General features: G+C 50.6%; 1 protein-coding gene across 3 annotated transcripts in view; it reads left to right on the forward strand.

Moving 5' to 3' along the window:
* Positions 1-7,623, forward strand: part of ST8SIA5 (ST8 alpha-N-acetyl-neuraminide alpha-2,8-sialyltransferase 5) — a 61,662-nt gene extending 54,039 nt beyond the window's left edge. For all 3 annotated transcript variants that reach the window (XM_065889943.1, XM_065889944.1, XM_065889945.1), the window contains 4 exons: positions 806-950; positions 5,051-5,163; positions 5,936-6,028; positions 7,155-7,623. In XM_065889943.1, coding sequence (XP_065746015.1) covers positions 806-950; positions 5,051-5,163; positions 5,936-6,028; positions 7,155-7,623 — 820 coding nt within the window. The remainder of the gene's footprint in view (positions 1-805; positions 951-5,050; positions 5,164-5,935; positions 6,029-7,154) is intronic.
* Positions 7,624-22,704: the final 15,081 nt, after the last annotated feature.

A 22,704-nucleotide genomic window follows, 5' to 3' on the forward strand; every position in this document is an offset into this window, starting at 1 on the left:
CCTTTCTGTAGCTCATGTCTGAGTGTTTTTGTCAGTGAAAACCACAGCGATTTTTTTTTTTTAAATAATGAACTCCTTAAAACTTCTGGAAGCCAGGTTCCACTTTCTGCAGGCAGTCATCTAGTATCAACCCACCATCCCAATTTCTGACCCTCCCCTGTTCCTAAGACAGTTTGTAAATCACTGAAATGGCACATTTCTGTTGACTGTGTATGTCTTGCTTTTTGACCCCATCAGACAGGGTTAGCCTTGTCTGGAGTCAGATATGGGGGCCAAAAACCAAGGAAGAGCTCTCATGCCTGTGTTTTCCTTTAGAGCTCAATAAGGAAGCATTTCTGAGAAGTAGTAGAAGGCTTAGCGGCTCTTGTGAAATCTCATGTGGGGAATGCTTCAGCCCGCAGTTGGCAGGACTTTGGTAGCTGACCCCCACGTGTCTGCCATTGTGCAGGATCCAGAGAGGCAGGGTCCCTGCCACGCAGGCGCTTTCGTTCAGGCGGAGAGGGAGTTGACAGATGATGAGGCAAGGGATGCCCAGTCTGTGCTCTGGGCCTTTAGAGGCCAATGCGGTCAGTGGGGACAGGGCAGCTGGGAGCTCACAGAGGGAGACCAGGCTGGACCCTGAAAGGCTTGGGCATTGGGAGGAATACTGAAGCAGAGGTGCAGGGGCAGGGGCAGGGGTGGGTGGGAAAGTATGGCGCTCCCTGGCCTCCCCAAGGGACCTCAGTTCCATGACCCCTCTGTTCTCTGAGAGGCTCTGCTCTGCCCTGTGTCACTGGTCTCTCTCCTTCTATCTCCTGCCCGGCAGGTCCACTCTGTCCAGGTGCTGCAATGCCCCCTCCTTCCTCTTCACCACCCAGAAGAACACGCCCCTGGGGACGAAACTCAAGTATGAGGTGGACACCAGCGGCATCTACCACATCAACCGGGAGATCTTCCACATGTTTCCCAAGGTGCTGCTTTGGGCAGGGCAGTCCGGGTGGGACAATGGAGCTGACCCAGTAGGGCCCTCTGTGGCCATGCCCGTGTGGCGTGGCATCACTCAGCTGTGCCCTGCACCCAGCTGTCCTGGTCCTGGCTTGCCATTCTCTTAGGCTCAGTAGACCGTCCTCCGGGGTTCCTGGGGGTTCTGTCGGAGCACAAAGAATGCCAACTGGCTGTTATTTGAATGACTGTTGGCAAGAAAGTGGTTGTGAAGTCTTGGTTATTGCCTTGCTTGCAGAGAACATCCCGAAGCTATCTGGGAGCAGGATTAAGCATTTGTCCCCATCCCGAGGGAGGCACAAGAGCAAAAAAGTACATGCAGGGACTTCCCTGGTGGCGCAGAGCTTAAGAATCCACCTGCCGATGCAGGGAACACAGGTTCGAGCCCTGGTCCGGGAAGATCCCACATGCCGCGGAGCAACTAAGCCCGTGTGCCGCAGCTACTGAGCCTGTGCTCTAGAGCCCTGGAGCCACAACTACTGAGCCCGCTCGCCTAGAGCCCGTGCTCCACAACAAGAGAAGCCACTGCAACGAGAAGCCCGCACACCACAACGAAGAGTAGCCCCTGCTTCCTGCAACTAGACAAAGCCTGTGCGCAGCAACAAAGACCCAACACGGCCAAAAATAAATAATAAATTAATTAATAATTTAAAAAAATGTACACGCAAAGGTTGTGTGCACAGGAAAGCACAAACCATACAAAGCAAAGCGCTGAAAGGTTGATCTCGTATTGGCTGACCTTGGGCAGTCCTTTTTGTCTTCCAAGGCTCCACTCTCACTGTCTGTAACACCAGGGTTTGGACTAGGAATAGGTTTAGCTACTTAAAACAGAAAATCTAAAATATCAGAGACTTAAACAAGAGAGACGTTTATTATTATTTTTTCCTTCACCTATGAGAAGCCTGGAGGGAGGCTGTTCATTCAGGGCCAGCACGAGGCTCCTTGGCCAGGGGGACCACAGGATGAGTGACCCACGTGAGCAAAGTGCTCAGATCACAGAACCCAGGGGCAGGCAGGCGCTTCTGGCCTAGTCGTGGCACCAGACCCTTGGAGAAGGGACCCTGGTGCCTGTATGTTCAGCGGATGAGGATGGTTACCACCTGAAGAGGAAGGTTCCATGCAAGGTGTTTATAGGCACCCCCTGGAGAGTGCCGGCCCAGGGCAGGGTTTAGTGGGTCCAGTTTGTAGAACTGCTGGCGTTCTAGCAAACTAGGGGGTGGGGTGGGTTCAGTTCTTGCTGGATGAAATGTGCGGGGCTGGGCTGCCCTGCTCCGGGGAGTGCTAATGAAGCAAAGCCCAGGGGTTCCCTGCATTCCTTTTTATTTATTTATTTATTTTAAAAAATATCGTTATTGGAGTATAATTGCTTCTTGCTACGAGCACCAGAGTGCACTGGTATGACTGGGCCTGGGGTGGGGGAGGGGAGCAATGGGGAGGAGCTGGAGGTGGACGGGTGTCAAACATACCCTCCCACAGCAGCGCTGGAGGACGATGGGGTGTGAGTCGTCTTTACGAGGTGGGTCTTTCAAGGCCTGGAACGTGAGACTGGTGACAGCAGGTGAACTTGCAGGTAATGCCAGTGGGTGACACACAGCTCGGGTATGACGTATGAATGCAAGGAGGGCCGTGGGGATGGGCCACTGAGGCCCAGGGAAATGGAACAGGGGTTGCCAAACGCGCAGGCCATATGGTCTCTGTCACAGCTACTCACCTTTATCGTTCTAGCATGAAGCAGCCACAGACACGAGTAAGCAACAGAGTGTGGCTGGGTCCCAATAACGCTTTAGTTCCCATTAGACATTGAAATTTGAATTTTATATGTTTTACACATCACAAAGTATTCTTTTTTCCCACCCTTGAAAAAATATAAAATCTATTCTTAGCTTGCTGGCTGTACAGAAATAGGTGGTGGGTCAGATGTGGCCCACAGGCCATAATTTACCACCCCCGAATTAGAGCATGTGATGTAGAAGTATTTCCCAAACTTCCCTAAGGTGAGTTTTTTTGGGGGGGTTGAAAAATAGGCAGCTTCTTGGGCTCCTACCCTGACCCTGAAGCTTCTGATTCTGTGGTTCTGGGATGGAGCTAAGAATGTGTATTTTCAGAAAGTACCCAGGTAGTTTTCGATTTACGGAAGTGTGAGAAACACTGACATAGAACATAAAAAGCCCTTGATGATCTCTCCAAAAAGGACTTTGTTTTTATTCTTTCTCTGGTCAAAGTCAAACAGTGCAGTTCCCCGCACTGGCCATGAGACGCCCTTGTTTTCCCCGTCCCGGTTCCCGGAGCCTGTCCCTCCAGGGAAAATGTGCCATGAAGAAGGACGGTCTCCCACAGACAGGTGCAGCATCTCCTTTGGATTTAGCCTAATTGCTGATGATCCCATTGTACTGGGATTTTCCGTGACACTTGTCTGGAAGTTGGTTCCAACGTAAGCCCCAGGTGCTGACCAAGGCCACTGTCACGCAGGGCTGGCCAGCTGGTGTGAGATAGGAGGAAAGCTGCCTGGCAGCCTCTGTGTGACAGAGATGGAGGGTAACTTCAGGGCCATCCCGTAATAACCACCTGGTCCCCTTGCAGAGACACCTCTGTGCCAAGCCCTGCAGTGGGTAAGCTTTTCATCTACTCCAGTGGTTCTCAACGTGGGGGGCAGGGAGGTGGAGACACTTGGCAATGTCTGGAGATGCTTTTGCTTGTCATGATGGGGGGGGTGTGCTCCTGGCCTCTAGTGGGAAGAGGCCAGAGATGCTGCTACACATTCTACACTGCACAGCCAGCCCCGCCACAAGGAACGAGCTGCTCCAAAGTATCAGTAGTGCCAAGTTGAGAAGCTCTGCTTTACATCATCTCAAATGTAGAGTCACAGGAAATACACGTTACTATTCTTATTTTACAAACTACAAAGTTTAATTTGTAATAAACTTTACAAAATTTACAAAACCAAGTCACCGAGGGCTCAAAACACTTGTCCGTGGTTTCCTCACCTCATTGTGGGGCAAAACCCGGATTGAACTGGGTCCGTTGACTAGGGTGCCCAATCCTGGTTTGACCAAATATAAGTCCTGCATCCCAAGCAAAGTGCCCTAGTCCTGGGCCAGCTGGGATGGTTGGTCACCCTACCCTGGACTCCAGGTCTACACTCGTGCCCTGAGCCTGCCTGGTCCCACCACGCGGCCTAGAATGGGGACGTGGCCTAGAACCAGGTCTCCTAATCAGGCCAGTATTTGCTTTTTCCCGCCTACTTGCCTGTGGTCCCCTGGAAAGCATGCCCAGGGTCTCTGTGGGCAGCCAGTGCCCAGACCAAGGTAACACCACCAGCCGAGGCATGACCGGGTTGGAGCGCTGGGGGATGCTCCCTCCCAGTGCCCCCGTGGCTGTCATCATTACTGGAGTGAGTCCTGAGCTCTCTGTGCTCAACGCTTTTTCTTGACAGAGATCCCAGTGTCCCTGCCTCTCACTGCTCCCCTTGTGTGGCCTTGCTTGCCCACCCCCGTCAGTTGTCTCAGCTGCTACCAAGTCCTGGCATCTGTCCCAGTCTATATGACCTTTCTATCCCAGGCCTGTGCCCTCCCCACAGAGCAGAGGGAGGGTCTGTACCTTACCCTAAGCTGAAAGGGGTGAGGGCTAGGTTTAGGGCCCTGGTCCCTGGTGGCTCTGCCACATCTCTGCTGCTGTCATCTCGCAGAAGGTCTGCATTAACCATTAAAATATGTGGATTAGAAGTAAAAGAAGCTGAGCTTCCACTGGGAAAACCAAAGGCAAGCAGGGTTAGCCATAACTTGTACTCTCATCTTTCTGGAAACCGGAGGCATCCCAGGCCTTATTGAAAAAGGCTGTGGAGATCTGGCTTCCAGTTCTAGCTCATTCCTAATTGCCCGTGGAACTGAGAACGAAGCTTTTGACCTTTCTTTTCACCTGCAAAGTGGAATAACCACTTTTCTCCCACATTTACTACAAGGCTGTCTTGTGAGGCTACGAGGAGTGGAGGTGGACGTGGGCGCAGAGGTGAGAGCACCAGATGAAGGCAGGGGGGGCATCGCCTCTGACAGCTGTGCACCTGTCTCCCCAGGACATGCCCTACTACCGGTCCCAATTTAAGAAATGTGCCGTGGTGGGCAACGGGGGCATCCTAAAGAACAGCCGCTGCGGGAGGGAGATCAACAGCGCTGACTTTGTCTTCCGGTAAGAATTGCCCCGGGTCTGCACCTGCCACGGCCCTCCCCCTCCGTGCCTGTCCCCTTTCTGGTTCCCCAGCCTGCTAATGCTGCCATTTACGTGATCAATCCCCACTCCCCACCCCTGCAGACCTCATGCTCTGGGTTGTCCCTTCCCCCTTTAACTCTGTCCCTTGCAAGGGGTTGAATCTCTCAGGTCCTCAGTCTCCACATCTGCAGAATGGGAGCAAATGGCATAATAGATGTGAAGACACTGAGGACTCCCAGGGGTCATGCAGATCTGTTGGTGAGGTCGTCTGGGCAGCCACCTCTCTGGCTGGGCTCCACTCTTCTGGAAGCACCGCTTGGAACCAGGGTAGTCTTGTGGCTGACACCAATATGAGCTTCACCCTGGCCTTACCTAAGCTAGACACTTGTCCTTGTATTTCTTCTTCCTTATGTAGAAGCCCTTCTTATCTCTTTGGGGACCCTCACTTACCTCTTTAGCCTGGGTGAAGAAGATAGGTTCAAAATGAGAGTTTAAAGCAAAGAGACTTAGGTTGAGGCTGCAGTGGGATCTCATGGGTCGTGGATCTACAGCCATTGGGTCACCCAGGGTTGGTGAGGGAAGGGGTTGAACTTGCCCTTCCATGCCCAGGCACGAAGATTCCACCCAGCTGGTTTCCTCTGTGTCCCTCTGCCCACGTGATCACCAGCCCTTTCTTCGCCACACCCCAGCTCCCCGTCTCCATCTAGAATGACATACCACATGCAGTCGGGCTGCCTCATCTCTTCTGCAGGTGCAACCTACCCCCCATCTCGGAGAAGTACACCATGGATGTAGGGGTGAAGACAGATGTGGTCACGGTGAACCCCAGCATCATCACAGAGAGGTCAGTGGCCCTCTTTCTAAACTTGTGCTGTCCAATATGATAGCCATTCATCACGTGTGGCCACTGGGCTCTATCCAGATTGAGATGTGCCATCTGTAAGTGCAAAACACACACTTGATTTAAAAAGCTTAATATGAAAAAGAGGATGGGCCGTGCCTTATTACATTTTTATATTGATTACATATTAAAATGATAGTATTCGGGGTATATCAGGTTAAATAAAATCTATTGTAAAAATTAATTTCACCTACTTCTTTCTACTTCTCTAAATGTGCTTCCTAGAACATTTAAAATTACATTTGTGGCCTGCATTATATTTCTTTTGGACAGCACTGGTCTCTTTCCCTAGAGATGGGCCAGAGAGCTTTCCAGTGTGTGACGGGGGCAGGCAGCTCCCTACACAGCGTGTCTGCCTGGCAGTGGGGAGAAGCCTCATGCAAAGACCTCAACCCCCCTCTCCTGACTCCCCTCCTGGGGTCGTCTGGGAGGCCTGGGGGAGGGGCTAATGGGGTTAAAACTCCAACTGGGGCATAGTCACACCTCCAGGTCAGATGAAGGGTAAGAGGAGGGGGAGTTGTTAAATCCGGTCAGATGCCCGGGCACATTTACAAGGAGTCAGCTGAGTGAGGGAGCATTCAGAGAGGTGCGCAGTGAGCCAGCTGGGAGGGCTGTTCAGTGTAAAGAGAAAGGCGAGCGAGGGGAGGAAGGGCTCAGAGGACAGGCAGCTGGTTTGGTGTTCTTCACTGGGGGAAGGCAGTGACAGCTGAGTCCTTGGGGAAGGCAGGACAGGTGAGTCCTGAGGGCTCTAGGGAAAGCCTCCACTCCCTCGCCCCTTCCCCTCTGAGCCCACCCCGGGCACCCTCAGCCGTATGGGTTAAGTATTACCCTTCCCCTGCAACCACACACGAGATATTTGACCCTTTGGGTCCAGATTGCCCTCTCCGGCACTCACTTACAAAAATATAACCGTCCCGGAGGAAGGTGGACATTCATCTGCTAAGTGACTGAGCCGAAAGAAGGGGGGGTGGCCTTGAGGGGCTCCTACGTCCTTTGAAAAGACCCCAGTGTGCAGGGGTGGGGCAAGCGGAGGGTCCCGGGGCCCCGTCTCACCCTGCGCTCCCGCCAGGTTCCACAAGCTGGAGAAGTGGCGGCGGCCCTTCTACCGGGTGCTGCAGGTGTACGAGAACGCGTCCGTGCTGCTGCCTGCATTCTACAACACGCGCAACACCGACGTGTCCATCCGCGTCAAGTACGTGCTGGACGACTTCGAGTCGCCGCAGGCCGTGTACTACTTCCACCCGCAGTACCTGGTCAACGTGTCGCGCTACTGGCTTAGCCTCGGGGTGCGCGCCAAGCGCATCAGCACCGGCCTCATCCTGGTCACGGCGGCGCTGGAACTGTGCGAGGAGGTGCACCTGTTCGGCTTCTGGGCCTTCCCCATGAACCCCTCGGGCCTCTACATCACCCACCACTACTATGACAACGTCAAGCCCCGCCCGGGCTTCCACGCCATGCCCTCCGAGATCTTCAACTTCCTGCATCTGCACAGCCGCGGCATCCTGCGCGTGCACACGGGCACCTGCAACTGCTGCTGAGGGCGGCGCAGGCTGCCCGCCAGCCTGGCACACGGAACCTCGCTCCTCCTCGCCCGCCCACCCGCAGGGCAGGGCGAAGGCCTGGCGCTGAGGCTGGCACGCCCTCGGACGCTCGGCTTCGGGCTTGGGTCCTGTGGGCTGGGAGGCTGGGCTGGGGGCCAGGCGGAGTCAGCTCCATGCCGAGCGCCCCCCACCTGCGCATGGGTAGCGCACTGCTGGGCCACAGCTTAAGGTCACGGCCCTGGGGATTGCAAGTGAATCAAGCACATTTCCACTCAGTTTTAGCAACCAAGAGAGCACAAACTGTATGGCCTCTTTGCAGCTAAAGGAAGGCCCCAGAGGAAAGGAAAAGAGGGAGACAGGACATGTGAGCATGGTTAAGATTTAACTCAGGATTTTGGGTTCCTGAGCCTTATATCCAGGCCTCAGCCCTGAATTGTTGTAGAGAACCTCAGAGCTTAGAGGCCAACCCAGCGGCCAGACCTTCCTGTGGGGACAATGGCTCAGAGAGGTCCAGGGATTACCAACCAAGGTTCCACCAACCGAGTCCATTAAGCGGCACTGTGAGATCTGATGCAAGGCCTGTGTGTTCCAATCTTCGCCGAGACACCGTCAGCCAAGGAGAGCCACACCCTTCAAACGCATCCGCAGGCACACACATAAGTCTTGGTGCCTCCAAGTTCAATCCTGCGTTTGATCTTTTGATGAGAAGGAAATAAACCAGACCAGCCATTTGCACTAAGGTTTCCAAGCCAATGTTATCGACTCAATGAGTGCTTAGCGACTTGCTTCCTCTTCTGTCTCCCTATCGTCAGCTCTGTTTTAACCAGGAGTTATTTATAAGATCCATCCCTCTGTGTGTTCCTGAATACTGCACAATCCTGCTGTATAATGTTCCTGAATTGGAACTGTAAGGCTCCAGACTGGAAAACGCTGACATGTGACTGGTGAGCTTAGCGATGGAAGTGAGCCATGGTCTCTAACACCAGCATCACTGAGGTTCTACCGTAAAGGCGGGACTTCCCACAGCACTCAGCCTGGTGGCCTTCATAAGCACGGACCCACAGGGCCTCTGCTTTGGGAAGTCAGCTGTACCTAGGCTAAAAGGGGTTCACATGTCATTTCACATCCCTTTGCTTCCCCCGTGGTGTTTTGCCTTAGAATTTTGCGTGGTATGAATTGCCTTAGAATTTAGCTTTGTGGAATCGTAGAGTATTAGTCCTGAAAGACCTTCAGCTCCCTCCCTCCTCCCTCCTTCCCTCCCCCCTCCCTTCTTTGCTCTCATCCTTCTTCCCTTCCTCCTTTCTCCCCTCCTTCCCATAAATATTTCCAGAAGCCTATTCTGCTTTGGTTTGGGGCTGGGCTTGGGAAGACAAGGTGACACATAAAGGCAGTATCTCTGTCTTCTAGGAGTGAAGGGCAGACCATAGGCAAATTCTGGCCCCGCCCACTGGGTGTTCAGAGGGGGAGGGACTGTGAGAGCACAGCAGGGAACGGGACCTTTCATCTGATCACCTCATTTTACAGGCAGAGCAATAGGCCCAGCTGGTGAGAGACAGGTGGGCACAGGCCTTGTCCCGGGCCCCCAGGCTCCCCATCCAGGGCAGAACCCCTTCCTCTTGCCTGGATTTCATGTTGGTGGGCCAATATCGAGCAAGTACTCCATGCACGACACTGCTCTACATGCTGGCTTTGCTTCTGAGCTCTGGTCCTCACTGGGAAAACCTGGGGCTGCTCTGAACCCGTCTGCTTGTCTGCAGAGCAAGGAAGTAGCCAATGAGGTAAATTAGGCCCAAGCACTTGGCGAACCGGGAAACACTACTAAGGATGGTTGATGGTTATGCTTTCTTGTGCGCTGCCTATTTCTCCCAAGGAAGGAATGGCTGGAAAGGTTCCAGTTAACTGAGGTTTCCAGCCACTTGTTTGTGGTTAATTGAGCCCCTTTCTTGAAACTACAGAATGTCAGAACTGGGAGGCTCTTAAAGACCATTTTGTCCCACATAAGGAAACAGGCCCAGAACAGGGAGGTGACCTGGGTCAAGTCGTGCCAGGGGCTCTGTTGAGTGCCTGCTGAGGACAGAACCCTCTGCCAGAAGCCCTGTTTATGTTCCAGATAGGGCAGTGTTTGGGGGCAAGAGCCTTGGTGAGTCAAATACCATGGTTCTCACAGCCAAGGGTGTCATGGGCTGGTGTCTGCCCCAGCCAGGTCCCTTGTAGGGGCTGGGGATGGAGCCTCATGACCCATCCTGTGAAGGAGCTGGACTCCTTGCTCTCGGTCCTATTTAAGTCGCTGGGTCTTAGGGCAAGTCCCTTCCCCTCCCTTAGGGTCTCCGTTTCTTCATCTCTACAACTAAAGGCTTAAAAAATATCCCTAGGGTCTCTGTAATCTTTAATTTTATTTAAGTTTTTGGAAGTACTAATGATGTATGGATCTAAGCCATAAATAATATTTATTATTATAATAGCTAAGATTTGCTGTACGCTTATTCTGTGTCAGGCCCTACACTGGACACTTTCTTTGCACTGTCTCCTGTGATCATCACAAAACCCCCTTGGGTAAGAAGACTCCATTGGGCAGGTGGGGAAACTGAGGCTCAGAGCCATTCAGTGTCTGGCTGATGGCCAAGCACCCGGTGGAGGAAACCGCACCCGCGTCTGTAGAACCCCAAAGCCAGTGCTCCAAACCTGTCTTAGCTGCTTCCTAGCCAGTGTCACCAGGGCTGGAACAAGAGGGATCCTGACTGAGAGGCCACTGTAGGGTGGTACTGGGCCCCGCTCTAGGGACAGTGCTCTGGGAGGCTGTTATGGGTCCAGGAGGGAGGCTGCTTGTAGGTTCTCCCCCACCCACCCAGCCCTGGCCCTGGCAGCAGTACAGATGCACCCACAGTGCAATGTATGCAGGGGAGTTGAGGCCGTCTCCACATTTTGCAGAAGGGGTACATATTAAAAGACAGCATGTTGGGGGACTTGCCCAAGGCCACATGGCCGGCTAGTGACTCAACTGGGACTCAGCCTCCTGACTTCCAGGCTACACTTTTCTCCTGCAGCCAGTGTTTGCAGGCAATGCACCTTTTCAAAGGCTCGAAGAGACCTGGGCATTGACTCAGGAAGCCCCACCCCACCACTTTCCTCGCAACTCCACCCCCATCCCACCATGCAGACTACCAGTGACACTCTTGTATAAGGGAAATCAATTCCCCAAAACACAACAGCCATCGTGTCTTCCTTTGTGCTAAGCCCGCTGCTCCAGGCTTGAAAGGCAGCAAAAACAAGTAAACGACTTGGTGCTCAGCCAAGCAAAAAGGAAGGTGGCTCAAGGTCAGATGTGGCCTCTGAGACCGTTTCAGCAATGCTGCTGCGACAGCTCTGCCCACTGATCCCCTGGTGCTGCAGAGAGCAGGGAGCCCGTTGCCCTTGACTCTGCTGAGTAAGTGGAGAAGGGGGGAAGCAGTGGCAGCACTTCCGGACAACTGAAGGACAGCACAGAGCTGGCTTCAGCCAGGCATTCAGCAAATTGTTACTGAGCGCTCATTTTGTGCTGGGCATCGTGCAAGGGGCCGTTGAACTAGTGATGGGCAGAAGGCAGCCCCAGCCCTCTTGGAGCTTATGGTCCGGTGGGCATGTCCAGATGCTGAACTGAGTCCCCCAGGCACACGTAGGAGCTGAGCTGAGTGCTAGCAAGTCTGGGCTCAGGGACAGTTAGCACGAGAGGAACACCTGGCCATGCCGGGGTCAGTCCTGAATTCTGAAGGTTGGCAGAATGACTGTAATTGTCAAAGCAGTGGATCCATGTCAGGCCTCATCCTCAACATCCATGTGACGTGTGACAGGGTGACCACACTGGTCTTTTGAGTCCTCTCTTCCTTTTTGTTTTTTTTATAAGGAACCACTTTCCCCCGACTTTCCTCCTGCCTCTCTGAACGCTCCTGCTCAGGCTTCTTTGTTGACTCATCTTCTGTGAAGCTTCCTCAGGGTTCTTTTCTCTTTCTAGGAGCATTTCTGCAGAAATCACATCTGTTTGCAGCCTCAAATCTCTCCTGTCCTTGCATCTTACACCCCTCTCCTGGAGGCCGTGTCTCCCTTGGAGCATCAGGAACACGCTTGCCATGGCCGTCTGAATGTCTGTACCTGCTCAGCGTCTCAGACCTCAACATGTCCTCAACTGGTACAGTTAAAAGGGCAATCTGGGTTCAAAGTCATGTGCCCTTACTTACTAGTGACCTTGGGGGAGCTACCAAAGCCCCTGGAGGCTCTGACTCGTCATCTGAGGTTGAGACCAGGACACCAGCCTCACCAGCTGTGGAATAGGGTTGCACAATGCCTAGCACAGTGCCGGCACAAACTAGACACCCAGAGAGCAGTTTCCCTCTTCCTCCTTTCTTCCCCTGCTGAATGGCTCTACCACATCAATGGCCCTTCAGCCCCAAACCTGGGTCACTCTTGGCTCTTCCTTCTTCTTCACTTTCTATGTCTATTTGTTCACCAAATTTGATCAATTCTGATTCATAAATATCCCTTGAATTCATTCCCTACCTGCATTCCTTCTGCCACTGCCCTAACTCAGACCCTTTTGACTGACCGTTCTGCTTCTAGAGAATTAACTTCTGGAAACACCTTTGGTGGAACCCATTGCCATCTTGTACCATATAGTCCAGATTCCTTACCCAGATGTGCAGAGTATGTCCCAAGCTGGCTCACTCACCTTTCCAGAGACCCTCCTGCCAGCACCATCCCTCTAATACTCCTCTAGGTGCTGTACCTTTGCACAAGCTATTGGAAATGCCTGGAATGGCTCCACATTCCAACCTCCTCCCTCCTCCCCTTTACCCCACCACTTTTGCAGATAATGTCAGGTGATGGTCCCCGCCTCTTCCCCTCTGTGAAGCTGGGCTGGGCACTCTCTGTGCTTCTGTAGCAACCATCACTGACTTCTATTAGGACGTCCTCACAGCATACTACATATGTCCTTGGCCGAGGGTCTGTCCTTTCCCCGGGAGAATGCATTGTATCTGGCTCATCTTGGGGCCCTCAGCACTGGCACAGAGCCATGTGTTAACTATAGCAGTGGGATGTCTGTTAGCTGGTGGGTTCCAGTGGTTCAGGAGACCCCATTAATAAACCGAGTAACACCCTGGGGTAATTGTCAGCTTAAGAGAGTACTCTGCTCATTATTTTTTTGCCTGGTACCTTCTATGTGGGAAGCACTGAGCTATACAAAGACTTGCCCACCTGCTTTTGGGGAGTTTGGGACGCAGGAGGCTGAAATGTCCCTGTTGCCGTTGCTTGTCGGTTCCATCACCTAGTCTCCGCTACCTTCTTTTTGCCTCCTCCCATTATAATCTTGCTCGTCTGCTTCTTGCCTGTTCTTCAACCCTCTTTCTCTAGTTTAAACAAAAGAGGGAAAGATTTTCTTTTTTCCCTTCCCTCCTTCAGAACCATAGAGATTTGTCAGGATCTGAAACTGCTGTGCTGAGGTACAGGCTGGGTAGCAGTACACGAGGGACTTTTCAATAATGGCTCAAGAACAAGTGCAAAGTGCTTTATTTATTGGCTGGGAAACAGATGAGCTGAGCTTTGCAAAATGTCCACTCCAGTTGCCCAGTGGAAGGCAGGAGCTTGGGGGTCTCCCTGTGGGGAGGGGACGGTGCTGCTCTAAGTTCAACACACACCCTGACCTCTCTCCCTGCAACCAGGGCACCCTTCTAGGAGGAGGCTGGCTGTGGCTTACAGCCAGGTGAGGCCAGGCTCGGGGTGTGCTGAAGCCCAGGGTGTGCCCTGTTCTCTTGTTCTTTGGAGGGCTGGTCAAGCCAGGACAGCCTGAGGTTGATTATGTCCTACAAGGCGTCCTGATAAAGCAGTGTGTTCTTCAAAGGGTAGACTGTAGATCACCTATATCAGAATCCCCTGAGTGTTTGTTAAAACCCCTCCCTCTGGACTCAGAACCTGGGGGAGGGGTGGTGATGCTGAGCAACCAGCACTGTGACATCTCCCGGTGGGTGGTCTTAGAGCCCATGTCCGCTGGAGAACTGGGCTCTGCACCGCTTGTGGGTCAGTGGCTACTGCCAGGTGAGTGGTGACGTCTGGCTTGATATTCAGACTGGAGTCTTAAGTGATAAAAGAGCAAAACCAAGAATCTGGCACATAACTTCAGCGAGTTCTGGAAATATGAATATAAAATATAGTCCACTATTAAATTAGCAACAAAAATTAACTGCTCAGGAATCTATAACATTTATGAAATCTGTTTTGGCCTCGACACTATCAGAGATTTTTTTCCTATTTTTCAACTATGGTAAAATATACATGAGATTTACCATCCTAGCCATTTTTAAGTGTACAGTTCAGTAGTGTTAAGTTGTGCAGCCAATCTCGAGTTCTTTTTTAGTTGCAAAACTCAAACTCTATACCCATTAAAGGACAATTCCCCATTTCCCCTCCTCCCAGCTCCTGGCAACCACCACTCTGCTTTCTGTTTCTTTGAATTTGACCACTCTAGGGACCTCGTATGAATGGAATTGTACAATATCTGACTTTTTGCGACTGGCTTATTTCATATAGAATCATTTAGATATAAGCTGCTCTCAAATGACATGAACTGTTTTTAGTGTCCCTATAATAGGATTCTGATTTTGATTTTTGCCTGGAGCAGTTGTCCTGGGCCCTTGGTTGGTCCCTAGCTTCTGGCAGCCTCAGCATCCTTTGCTGAGGGTCAGAACAGACCTGGTCTTGCTTTGCTAGCTTGGCTCAGCTGTGCTGGCCAGCCAGTGTCCTAAGAGGCAACAGCACAGCTTCTATACGTGTTTAGGTATTTCCCCTGCATGGTCTCTTCAGTGAACCTTCTTTTTTTCACTAGAGAGAGAGAGAGACAAACATACATACATACATATATTACAGTGACTTAGCTCTTGGCACAAAAGCCAGAAATCAGTGACTCTCTCTCTTTCCAGTAGGGAGATGGTTCCCTTGGCAACCAAGTAACTCATTTTTTTTCAACTAAATGACTTGCTCAGCTTTGAGGTAAAAGTTTTATTTCCTCTAGAATTATGGTTCTCAACCTTATATGCACATTGGATTCACCTGGGGATCTTTATAAAACCACCCGCATGGGCTTCCCTGGTGGTGCAGTGGTTGAGAGTCCGCCTACCGATGCAGGGGACACGGGTTCGTGCCCCGGTCAGGGAAGAGCCCACATGCCGCGGAGCGGCTGGGCCCGTGAGCCATGGCCGCTGAGCCTGCGCGTCTGGAGCCTGTGCTCCGCAATGGGAGAGGCCACAACAGTGAGAGGCCCGTGTGCTGCAAAAAAAACCAAACCAAAACAAAACAAAAAAAACCACCCCCATTCCAGATCCTCATCTTCCCAGAGAATCTGATTCACTTGGTCTGGGGATGGGACCCCATATTCTTATTTTTAAAAACCTCCTTGAGTGACTCTGTTGTGCAGTGGTTGAGGCTCGTTGTCCTGAGGCTGAAGGTCCCTGCCTTGGTGGCACATCGGGGTCACCTGAAGAGCTTTAAGACCGACTCGTGCCTGAACTTTGCGCCCAGAAGTTCTGACCCAGTTGGTCTGAGGTGTGATCTGAGTGTGAGGGCTTTTCTGACTCTCCAAATAATTCCACTATGCAGCCGAGGTTGAGAACTGTTGTTCTAGGTCAGCAGCTCCTGTGTCAGAATCCCTTGGAGAGCTCATTGGTTCCTGGGCCCCTCTCTGGAGTCTGATTTGGCAAGCCTGGCGTGGAGCTTCCTCGCTGGTTCCTAAGCGGTGCTGAGGCTGCTCCTGGGACTACGTGTTGAGGAGCCCTGCTCTACATGCTATTGTAAGAAGCTCAGCCCTGCTCTGCTGTACTTGTTTCCTGGTTAGGGGTTGGGAGCGTCGATTCACGCTTGAGATTTCTGAAAGGTACCAAACAGCTCTTTTTCTGAACATTTTCAACATTTAAATAAACATTAGAAATCTTTTGAAAGCAAAGTTACCTAGATTTCTTCTCCCAGGGTTAGTAGGCTCAGAGTACCTGAATTAAGAATTCATCTGTGCCCAGGATCAGGCTGCATTCTGGGATCAGAGCTAAGGGGTTGGGTCTCTGGAGCTTGGAACCAGCCTGTGACCAGCTGAGGGTCACCCTGTAACTGATGTTGGGGTAAGATCAGAGCACAACAATGCTCTCTTTAACACAAAGCTGGACCAGGCACTCTGCCTACCATGCCCATGGAAAACAAAAAAGGAAGGTGGTGATGAGGAAACATCTCACAGAAATGGGCTAATGTGACCCAGGGCTCACACCTGCATTATGTTCCGCCTTCCTTTCCCACCTTCCGCTGGAAAAGGCTCCAGTTGCAACCAGCGAGGCAACCAGGAACCTGCCTCAATCTCTTCTGTCTCCAACTGGAGGCAAGTCCCCTGCCCCTTCCCTCTGAAGATGCCCCCAGCAGTGTGGTCCCAGCGAGCACTTTATCCCCATGGCAGCTCACAATTCCTCATTCAGCCACAAAAATTTGTTAAGGGAGGAAATAGTCACTGTGTTATTGAAACAAGGTCAAAGCACACCTCACTTCCCAGGGCCACTTACCCAGCAAGTTCACTCAGCCCCAGGCAGCTGTGGACTAGGTAAAGGAAAATTAATTTTAAGCCCCCAAAGTAGCTGCTATAAAGCTCTGTATCAAAGACCAAATATTTTGCTAACAGCAAATCCCTCATGGCATTCACTTTAATTTTAAATTCAAATCTAATGAACTTGATTCTGGTTTCTAATAATAAAGCAAATTAAGAGAATGATAACAGGTGCTAGATTTAGCAAGAAGTGGCAGCTAATAGACTAATAATAATGGCATTAAAAAGACCAAATCTATACATCTCAGAAAATACCAAGTGATCTGAGGCTATTTAGTGGAGGGACAAGTAGTTTAGTGGAGGGCCCAATATGTAGTAATAACCCCAAGGGCAACAAATGACCCCTCAGAGCAGCCCATCCTGCGGTATCCACAACCACGTAGAGGTACGAAAACTCTCAAACAACGTTCGGTAGACTGTGTTTAAGAAGGCAGAGAAGCGTTTTATCCACTTGGAATTATTTCCATCCCCAAACACTTAAAACACATTCATAGATGTCTTGGTGCTTAAAGGATTAGCCCTTAGTTATCTTGAAGTTCAGGTAGGTGAACTAGTTCGTTATCTGATAATATAGGCTTCATGAGATGGGCAAACTCACTCTTTTAGACTTAGTTTCCCTCTGACATTGGCTGCCCCCCCCCCCAGCCCCCAAGGAGGAGGGAGAAGGGCACCCCTTCTACTTTCCCGTCTTAAAGGGGACGTGCAGCGGGGCTGGTTGTGGTGGCCGGGGTGTCTTCTTCCTGCACCTCTGCTTCCACCTGTGGTGTCTCTATTGCACGTGGGAGGGGGATGCGGATCTCAGCCGGGGCCAGGGCAGGCTCTGCAGTGACTCGGCCTGGATTTATTTGTGAATTTAAGAATATGACTATTTTTTTCATATTCTCATGAAAGTAAACACTTCTACTTTCTACACATCTTCATCATCTAATTTCTCACCAGCCCTCGCTGTGTTCCCAGGAGGAGGGTAAGGCAGGTGGTGGCATCCCGACTGGACTGAGGCCCAGGAAGGTGACAGAGGCATGCCCCGGGTCACATGGAATGGTGGTGAGCTCCGGTTGGGTGCCCAAGCTCCCCAAGGGGCAGGGGGAGGTAGCCGTGTCTTGCTCTCACCCCTGAAGCCCTTGTGTTTTCTTCCCTCTGGGTTGTCAGGCTGACTGCAGTGTGGTTCAGGCCTGAGCTTTACCCCTGGCCTCATGCCTTGCCCAGCGTCAGTGAGGAGGGGCCTTTTTGGGCTCCGTTCCCCTCCAGGCCCCAAGCATGGGGCTGTACCTGGTGTGGGGAAGGTGGCAGCTGCCCTTGGCAGAGGGTCACCCAAGGCCGCGGCAAAGCAGGAGTGTGGAGGGCGTTGGCAGCAGACACAGCGACGCAGCCCCCTGGTGCTGTGGCCGTTTACGGGGGGCGGGGGGTGCTGCTGGGCTCCCAAGTGACAGCTCCTGCCAGCCCTCCTGCACCTTCTCGGGCAGGACCCTGGCCCCACTGTGGCAGGCTTCTGAGCCAGTCCCTCTTCCCAAGGTTTGGGGGACAGCTGGTCCTCCCCGAGGCTTCCATGCTCTGCACACATGTTTTAGGGGTGAAGCAGGGTCTTGGTGGCCTGCAAATTCCCTTTCTGGACCCACCTGACCTCCCTTCAGAAAGCCATAACTCTTCTTCTTCAAAGCCGTATTGTTTGAACTGTGAAATATATGTAAATGCATATGTGTTTTTTAAACTAATACTTTAACTCAATGAGCGTTCAACTGTTCAGTGCTACAGTTTGGATTCAAAAGCCCCTGCCGCCTTGCTCCCCAAGTGAAGCCAGGACAGATGATGGCGGACCACAGGGGAGCTGCGGAAACCTCGGCCCTGCAGCCGCGTGCCCACTGCCCTGCGCCTGCACGTGCTTTCGGCCAGGCTTGATGGCAGTTTCCAGGAGTGCATGTGAAGGCAGCCAGCGGAGTACCTCCGAGGGGCTGGTGGCACGGACTCACCCCTAAGTGGCCACCCTGTGTGAAGACAAAGTGGCCACGCGGACGTGACATGCATGTGCTCTGCAGCCCCCTTCCCTCCCTTGCTTTTCTCTCTCAAGGGCCACATCACATGGCACTGTGTTCTGTAGAGCCTTTCCTATTGGAGAAGAAAAGGGAGACTGAGATGTTGTTTGCTGGGATGTAGAGAAACTCGATCTGGGTGTGGAGCTGGAGCATTGCTTAAAAAAAAAAAAAATCCCTCCCTTCCTCTGGTTGATTTGCTCCCTCTGTTTGCCCTGGAGAGAAACACTCTGTGCCATTCCAAAGCGTTGGGGAGATGGGGCTGCAGCCGTTATCTTATTGTCATGCAAATTTTGTTGAGGAGCAGGGGTTTATACAAACTCCTGCAGCATAATTCTGGCTTGTATGTATGTGGCTGTCCTTGAGTGATCCTGAAGTGGTGACTGTGACTTATGCCTGAGAACATAATCAGGGTAATTTGTATCTGTCACTGTTTGAAAAGCCCTCAATTTCCATCCAGTAAAACCAGTCAAATGGCTTATTTAGCAAAGACTCTCTGGCTGTGGCCGTGTGTGGTGTGTGTGTGTGTGTGTGTGTGTGTGTGTGTGTGTGTGTGTGTGTCTGTGTCTGTGTGTGTGTCTGTGTTTGGGGATGAGGCTGGACTAGGCTGATGCAGCACAGCCCAATGTGGGGAGGCTCCCAGCTCTTGTGAAGAAGGCATGGCCACTTGGGGCCCATCTTTGGGCAGCGTTGGCCTGTCTGTGTCTGACAAGAGTGGCGATGTAAGCATAGGGGCTCACAGGAAGGGCTCAGAAACCAAGATCTAGACTAATTTGGGTGGAGTGCTGAATTGACAGTATACAGGGAGCAGGAGGGCATGGAGGACCGCAGGCTTCCACTAAGGAAGGAAGGTCCCTGAGGGCTGGAGGGCTAGGGCAGGTGGGATCTGAGATGTGCTCACACCTGGAAACAGATCCATTAGCTACATAGACTTGTCTCTCTCTAAGCAAACTAGCTCTGTCAAGGTCCGGAGTCACAGCAAAGGAATCTGAACACTAATTACCTTCTTATTTAAAAAAAAAAAAGAAAGTTCTTTCAATGCCAATATCCATGAGTGTGTTTAAAATAGGATTATATTAAATAAATAAAAAAAAATATTCATGCACAAACTGCCTGGCTGGGTCTGGCCTGCCCTATGGGATGCAGATAAAATGGCTTGGATTCCACGGATCTACATTTTGGGAAGTCCAAAGCCTTTCCTATGATCTCTGCAAGCTCCCAGGGGCTAACATTTTCATGATCCCGTGGCCTTCAGACTTTTGAGCTTCTGAGCATGTTTCTGTTTTATAACCCTTAACCACCTAGATTAGATGCAGACCTTTCCTTGACATCAGTGATCATATAATGCATTCCAGAATGATGTGGGAAGAGATGGGAAAGGGATGGAAAACATTCCAAACAAGCAATCTCAAATGTAATGTTGGGTGTCCTCTGGCTAACCCACTGGCCAACCTCCCAATGGGGATACTTCATGTGGCCCCAGCCTCAGTCCATCTATCTGGCTCCTCCTCTCCTCCCCCTTCTTTGGCCTCCTGTTCTTACTCCCCACCTCCCTCTCAATGGAGAACACATTTCTGCTATTTCTCTTTGGAGCTGTTTAAACATCCTCTGTGTGCTTGGTTTCCTGCAGAGCCTAGATCTCAGCTCGCCTTTTACCTTCCCTGTAACAAGAATTTCCATGCCAGCTGGAAGATATTTAAACTTTCCTTATTACCATTGTAAAATGCCAAACACTCAAGCAAGCAACTATGGAACCTAAGGATACTGTTTGAAGGTTATCCCTGAGACCTGGGCACTGTCTATTATAGGAAGAAAAAGAGCTGAGGGTCAGGGAAATAGGACTTCAATATGTATATTTGAATGAATGAATGAATTACCACCCAAAGAACTGGGGAAAGAAGTTGAATGTAGTTCATTTATTTAATAAATAGATGCATACAATTTGTCACTTCATTCATTCATTCAACAAGCATTTCTTGAGCCCCTACTTTGGGCAGGCAACTTGAGAATTGGGGAATACAAAGGTGAGCAAACACACATGCCATCTCTGCACTTACAGGACATAGAGTCTGGCCAGAGCAATAAAGGTAATCAAAAAATTCCACAGTTCAAAGATTAATTATAGACAGTGCTTCAAACGAGTGTGCGGTGCTGCGAGATGCTGGGCAAATGTCCTTGGCCTGAGGTTGAGCACAAAGAGCACTCTGCTGGAGAAGGGACAATTGAGCTGAGAGCTGGAGAGTGAGGAAGGGTTAACCAGGTGAAAGGTAAGGGTGGAGTTGTGTGGGAAGTAAGTCCAGGTAGAGGGCCCCTGGATGGAGAGAGAGCTTGGGACCTTGGAGGAAGGATTTTGCAAGGGTAGGGAGGGGGTACATGGCAGGAGATAAGTCTGGAGGGCTGGATGGAGGCAAGACTCTGTGGGGAAGAGGTGGGTCATGTTAATGATTCTGATTTTGATTCGAAGAGAATCAAGTAGCCCTTGAAGGATTTTGAGGAAGAGGACATAGTCAGATTTACACTGAAAAAATTCCTGAGAGGTGTGGCCAAGGTAGCAAGTAGGAAGACCCTGAGCTCACTTCCTCCCATGGGCACACCAAAATTACAACTATTTACAGAGCAACTATCTATGAGCATGACCTAAAGACTGGCAGAAAAGATTTTCCACAACTAAAGATATAAAAAAGGAGCAATGACATGGGTAAGAGGGGCAGAGATGAAGTATAGTCAATACCTACATCCCTGGGTAGGTGACCCACAAATAGGGGGAAGATAATCACAATTGCTGAGGTTCTCCTCAAGTAGTGAGGGGTCCAAGTCCCACAATGGACTCCCAGCCCAATCCTGCACTGGGAAAACAAACCGCCAGAATGGCTGGCTTTGAGGGCCACTGGGGCTTGCACCGGGGAGAGCCAGAGGACTGCAGGAAACAGAGACTCCACTCTTAAAGGGTGCACACAAAATCTCACACAATCTGAGTCCCAGCACAGAGACAGTAATTTGAAAGGAACCTGGGGCAGACCTATTTGTTGATCTTAGAGAGCCTCTTGGAGAGGCAGGAGACAATTGGACTCCCCCTGGGGATGGGAATGATAGCAGCAGTCATTTTTGTGAGTTTGTCCTACTGTGAAAACACTGGCATTCGCAAGCGCCATTTTGGAGTGCTCTACCTAGCCTATAAGTGCTGGGAGCTTACCCACCCATCAGCAGGACAAGGCCCCATCCACTACGGGGATGGCAACAACCCCAAGATGCTCCTGGGTCATACAGTCAGCTGCCCCAGGACATGGCCCTCCCCATCAGTGGGCTGGTAGCCACCATTCAAGGCAAGACCTGGCAGCCAACTGGGCCAGAGTCCAGCCCAGCCTGCCAGCATGCTCACAGTAGTTGACCCCACCACAAAGAAGTGCCCACACAACCCACATAGGGGGTATCCCTAGAGCATATAGCTCTGATGACCAGAGGGGAGAATGCTGCTGGGCCTCATAAGACATTTCCTACATAAAGCTACTTCTCCAAGATTGGGAAACATAACTGGTCTATTTAATAAATAGAAATAATCACAGAGAATTAGGCACAATGAGGAGACAAAGGAATATGTTCCCAATAAATTAACAAGATAAAACCACAGAAGAACTTAGAAAAGTGGAGATAAGCAATATATCTGATAAAGCAGTTCAAGTAAGAACAAAAAATGCTCAATGAACTTGGGAGAAGAATGGATAAACACAGTGAAAATTTTAACAGACTTAGAAAATATAAAGAAGAACCAAACAGAACTGAAGAATACAATAACTGAAATAAAAATACACTAGAAGGAATCAACAGTACATTAGATGATACAAAGAAATGGATCTGTGAGCTGGAAGACCTAGTAGAGGAAATCACCCAAGCTGAACAGAAAAAAGAAAAGGAATTTTTAAAAAATGAGGGTAGTTTAAGAGACCTCTGAGACAACATCAAGCATGATAATATTTACATCATAGGGGGTCCAAGAAGGAGAAGAGAGCAAGTGACAGATAACTTACTTGAAGAAATAATAACTGAACACTTCCATAAGCTGTGAACGAAAACAGATATTCAGTTCCAGGAAGCACAGAGAGTCCCAAACAAGATGAATCTAAAGAGGTCCACATCAAAATACATTATAATTAAAACGGCAAAAATTAAAGATAAAGAGAGACTCTTAAAAGCAGCAAGAGAAAAGCAACTAGCTATGTACAAGGGAACCCCCATAAGACTATCAGCTGACTTTTCAACAGAAACTTTGCAGACCCAAAGAAGTGGCATGATATATTCAAAGCTATGAAAGGAAAAAAACCTACAACCAAGAATACTCTATCTAGAAATGGAAATAAAATAAACAAATGGAACCTAATGAAACTTAAAAGCTTTTGCACAGCAAAGGAAACCATAAACAAGATGAAAAGACATCCCTCAGAATGGGAGATA

This window comes from Phocoena phocoena, chromosome 13 (assembly GCF_963924675.1).
Source record: "Phocoena phocoena chromosome 13, mPhoPho1.1, whole genome shotgun sequence".
In the NCBI taxonomy this organism is placed as follows: domain Eukaryota; kingdom Metazoa; phylum Chordata; class Mammalia; order Artiodactyla; family Phocoenidae; genus Phocoena; species Phocoena phocoena.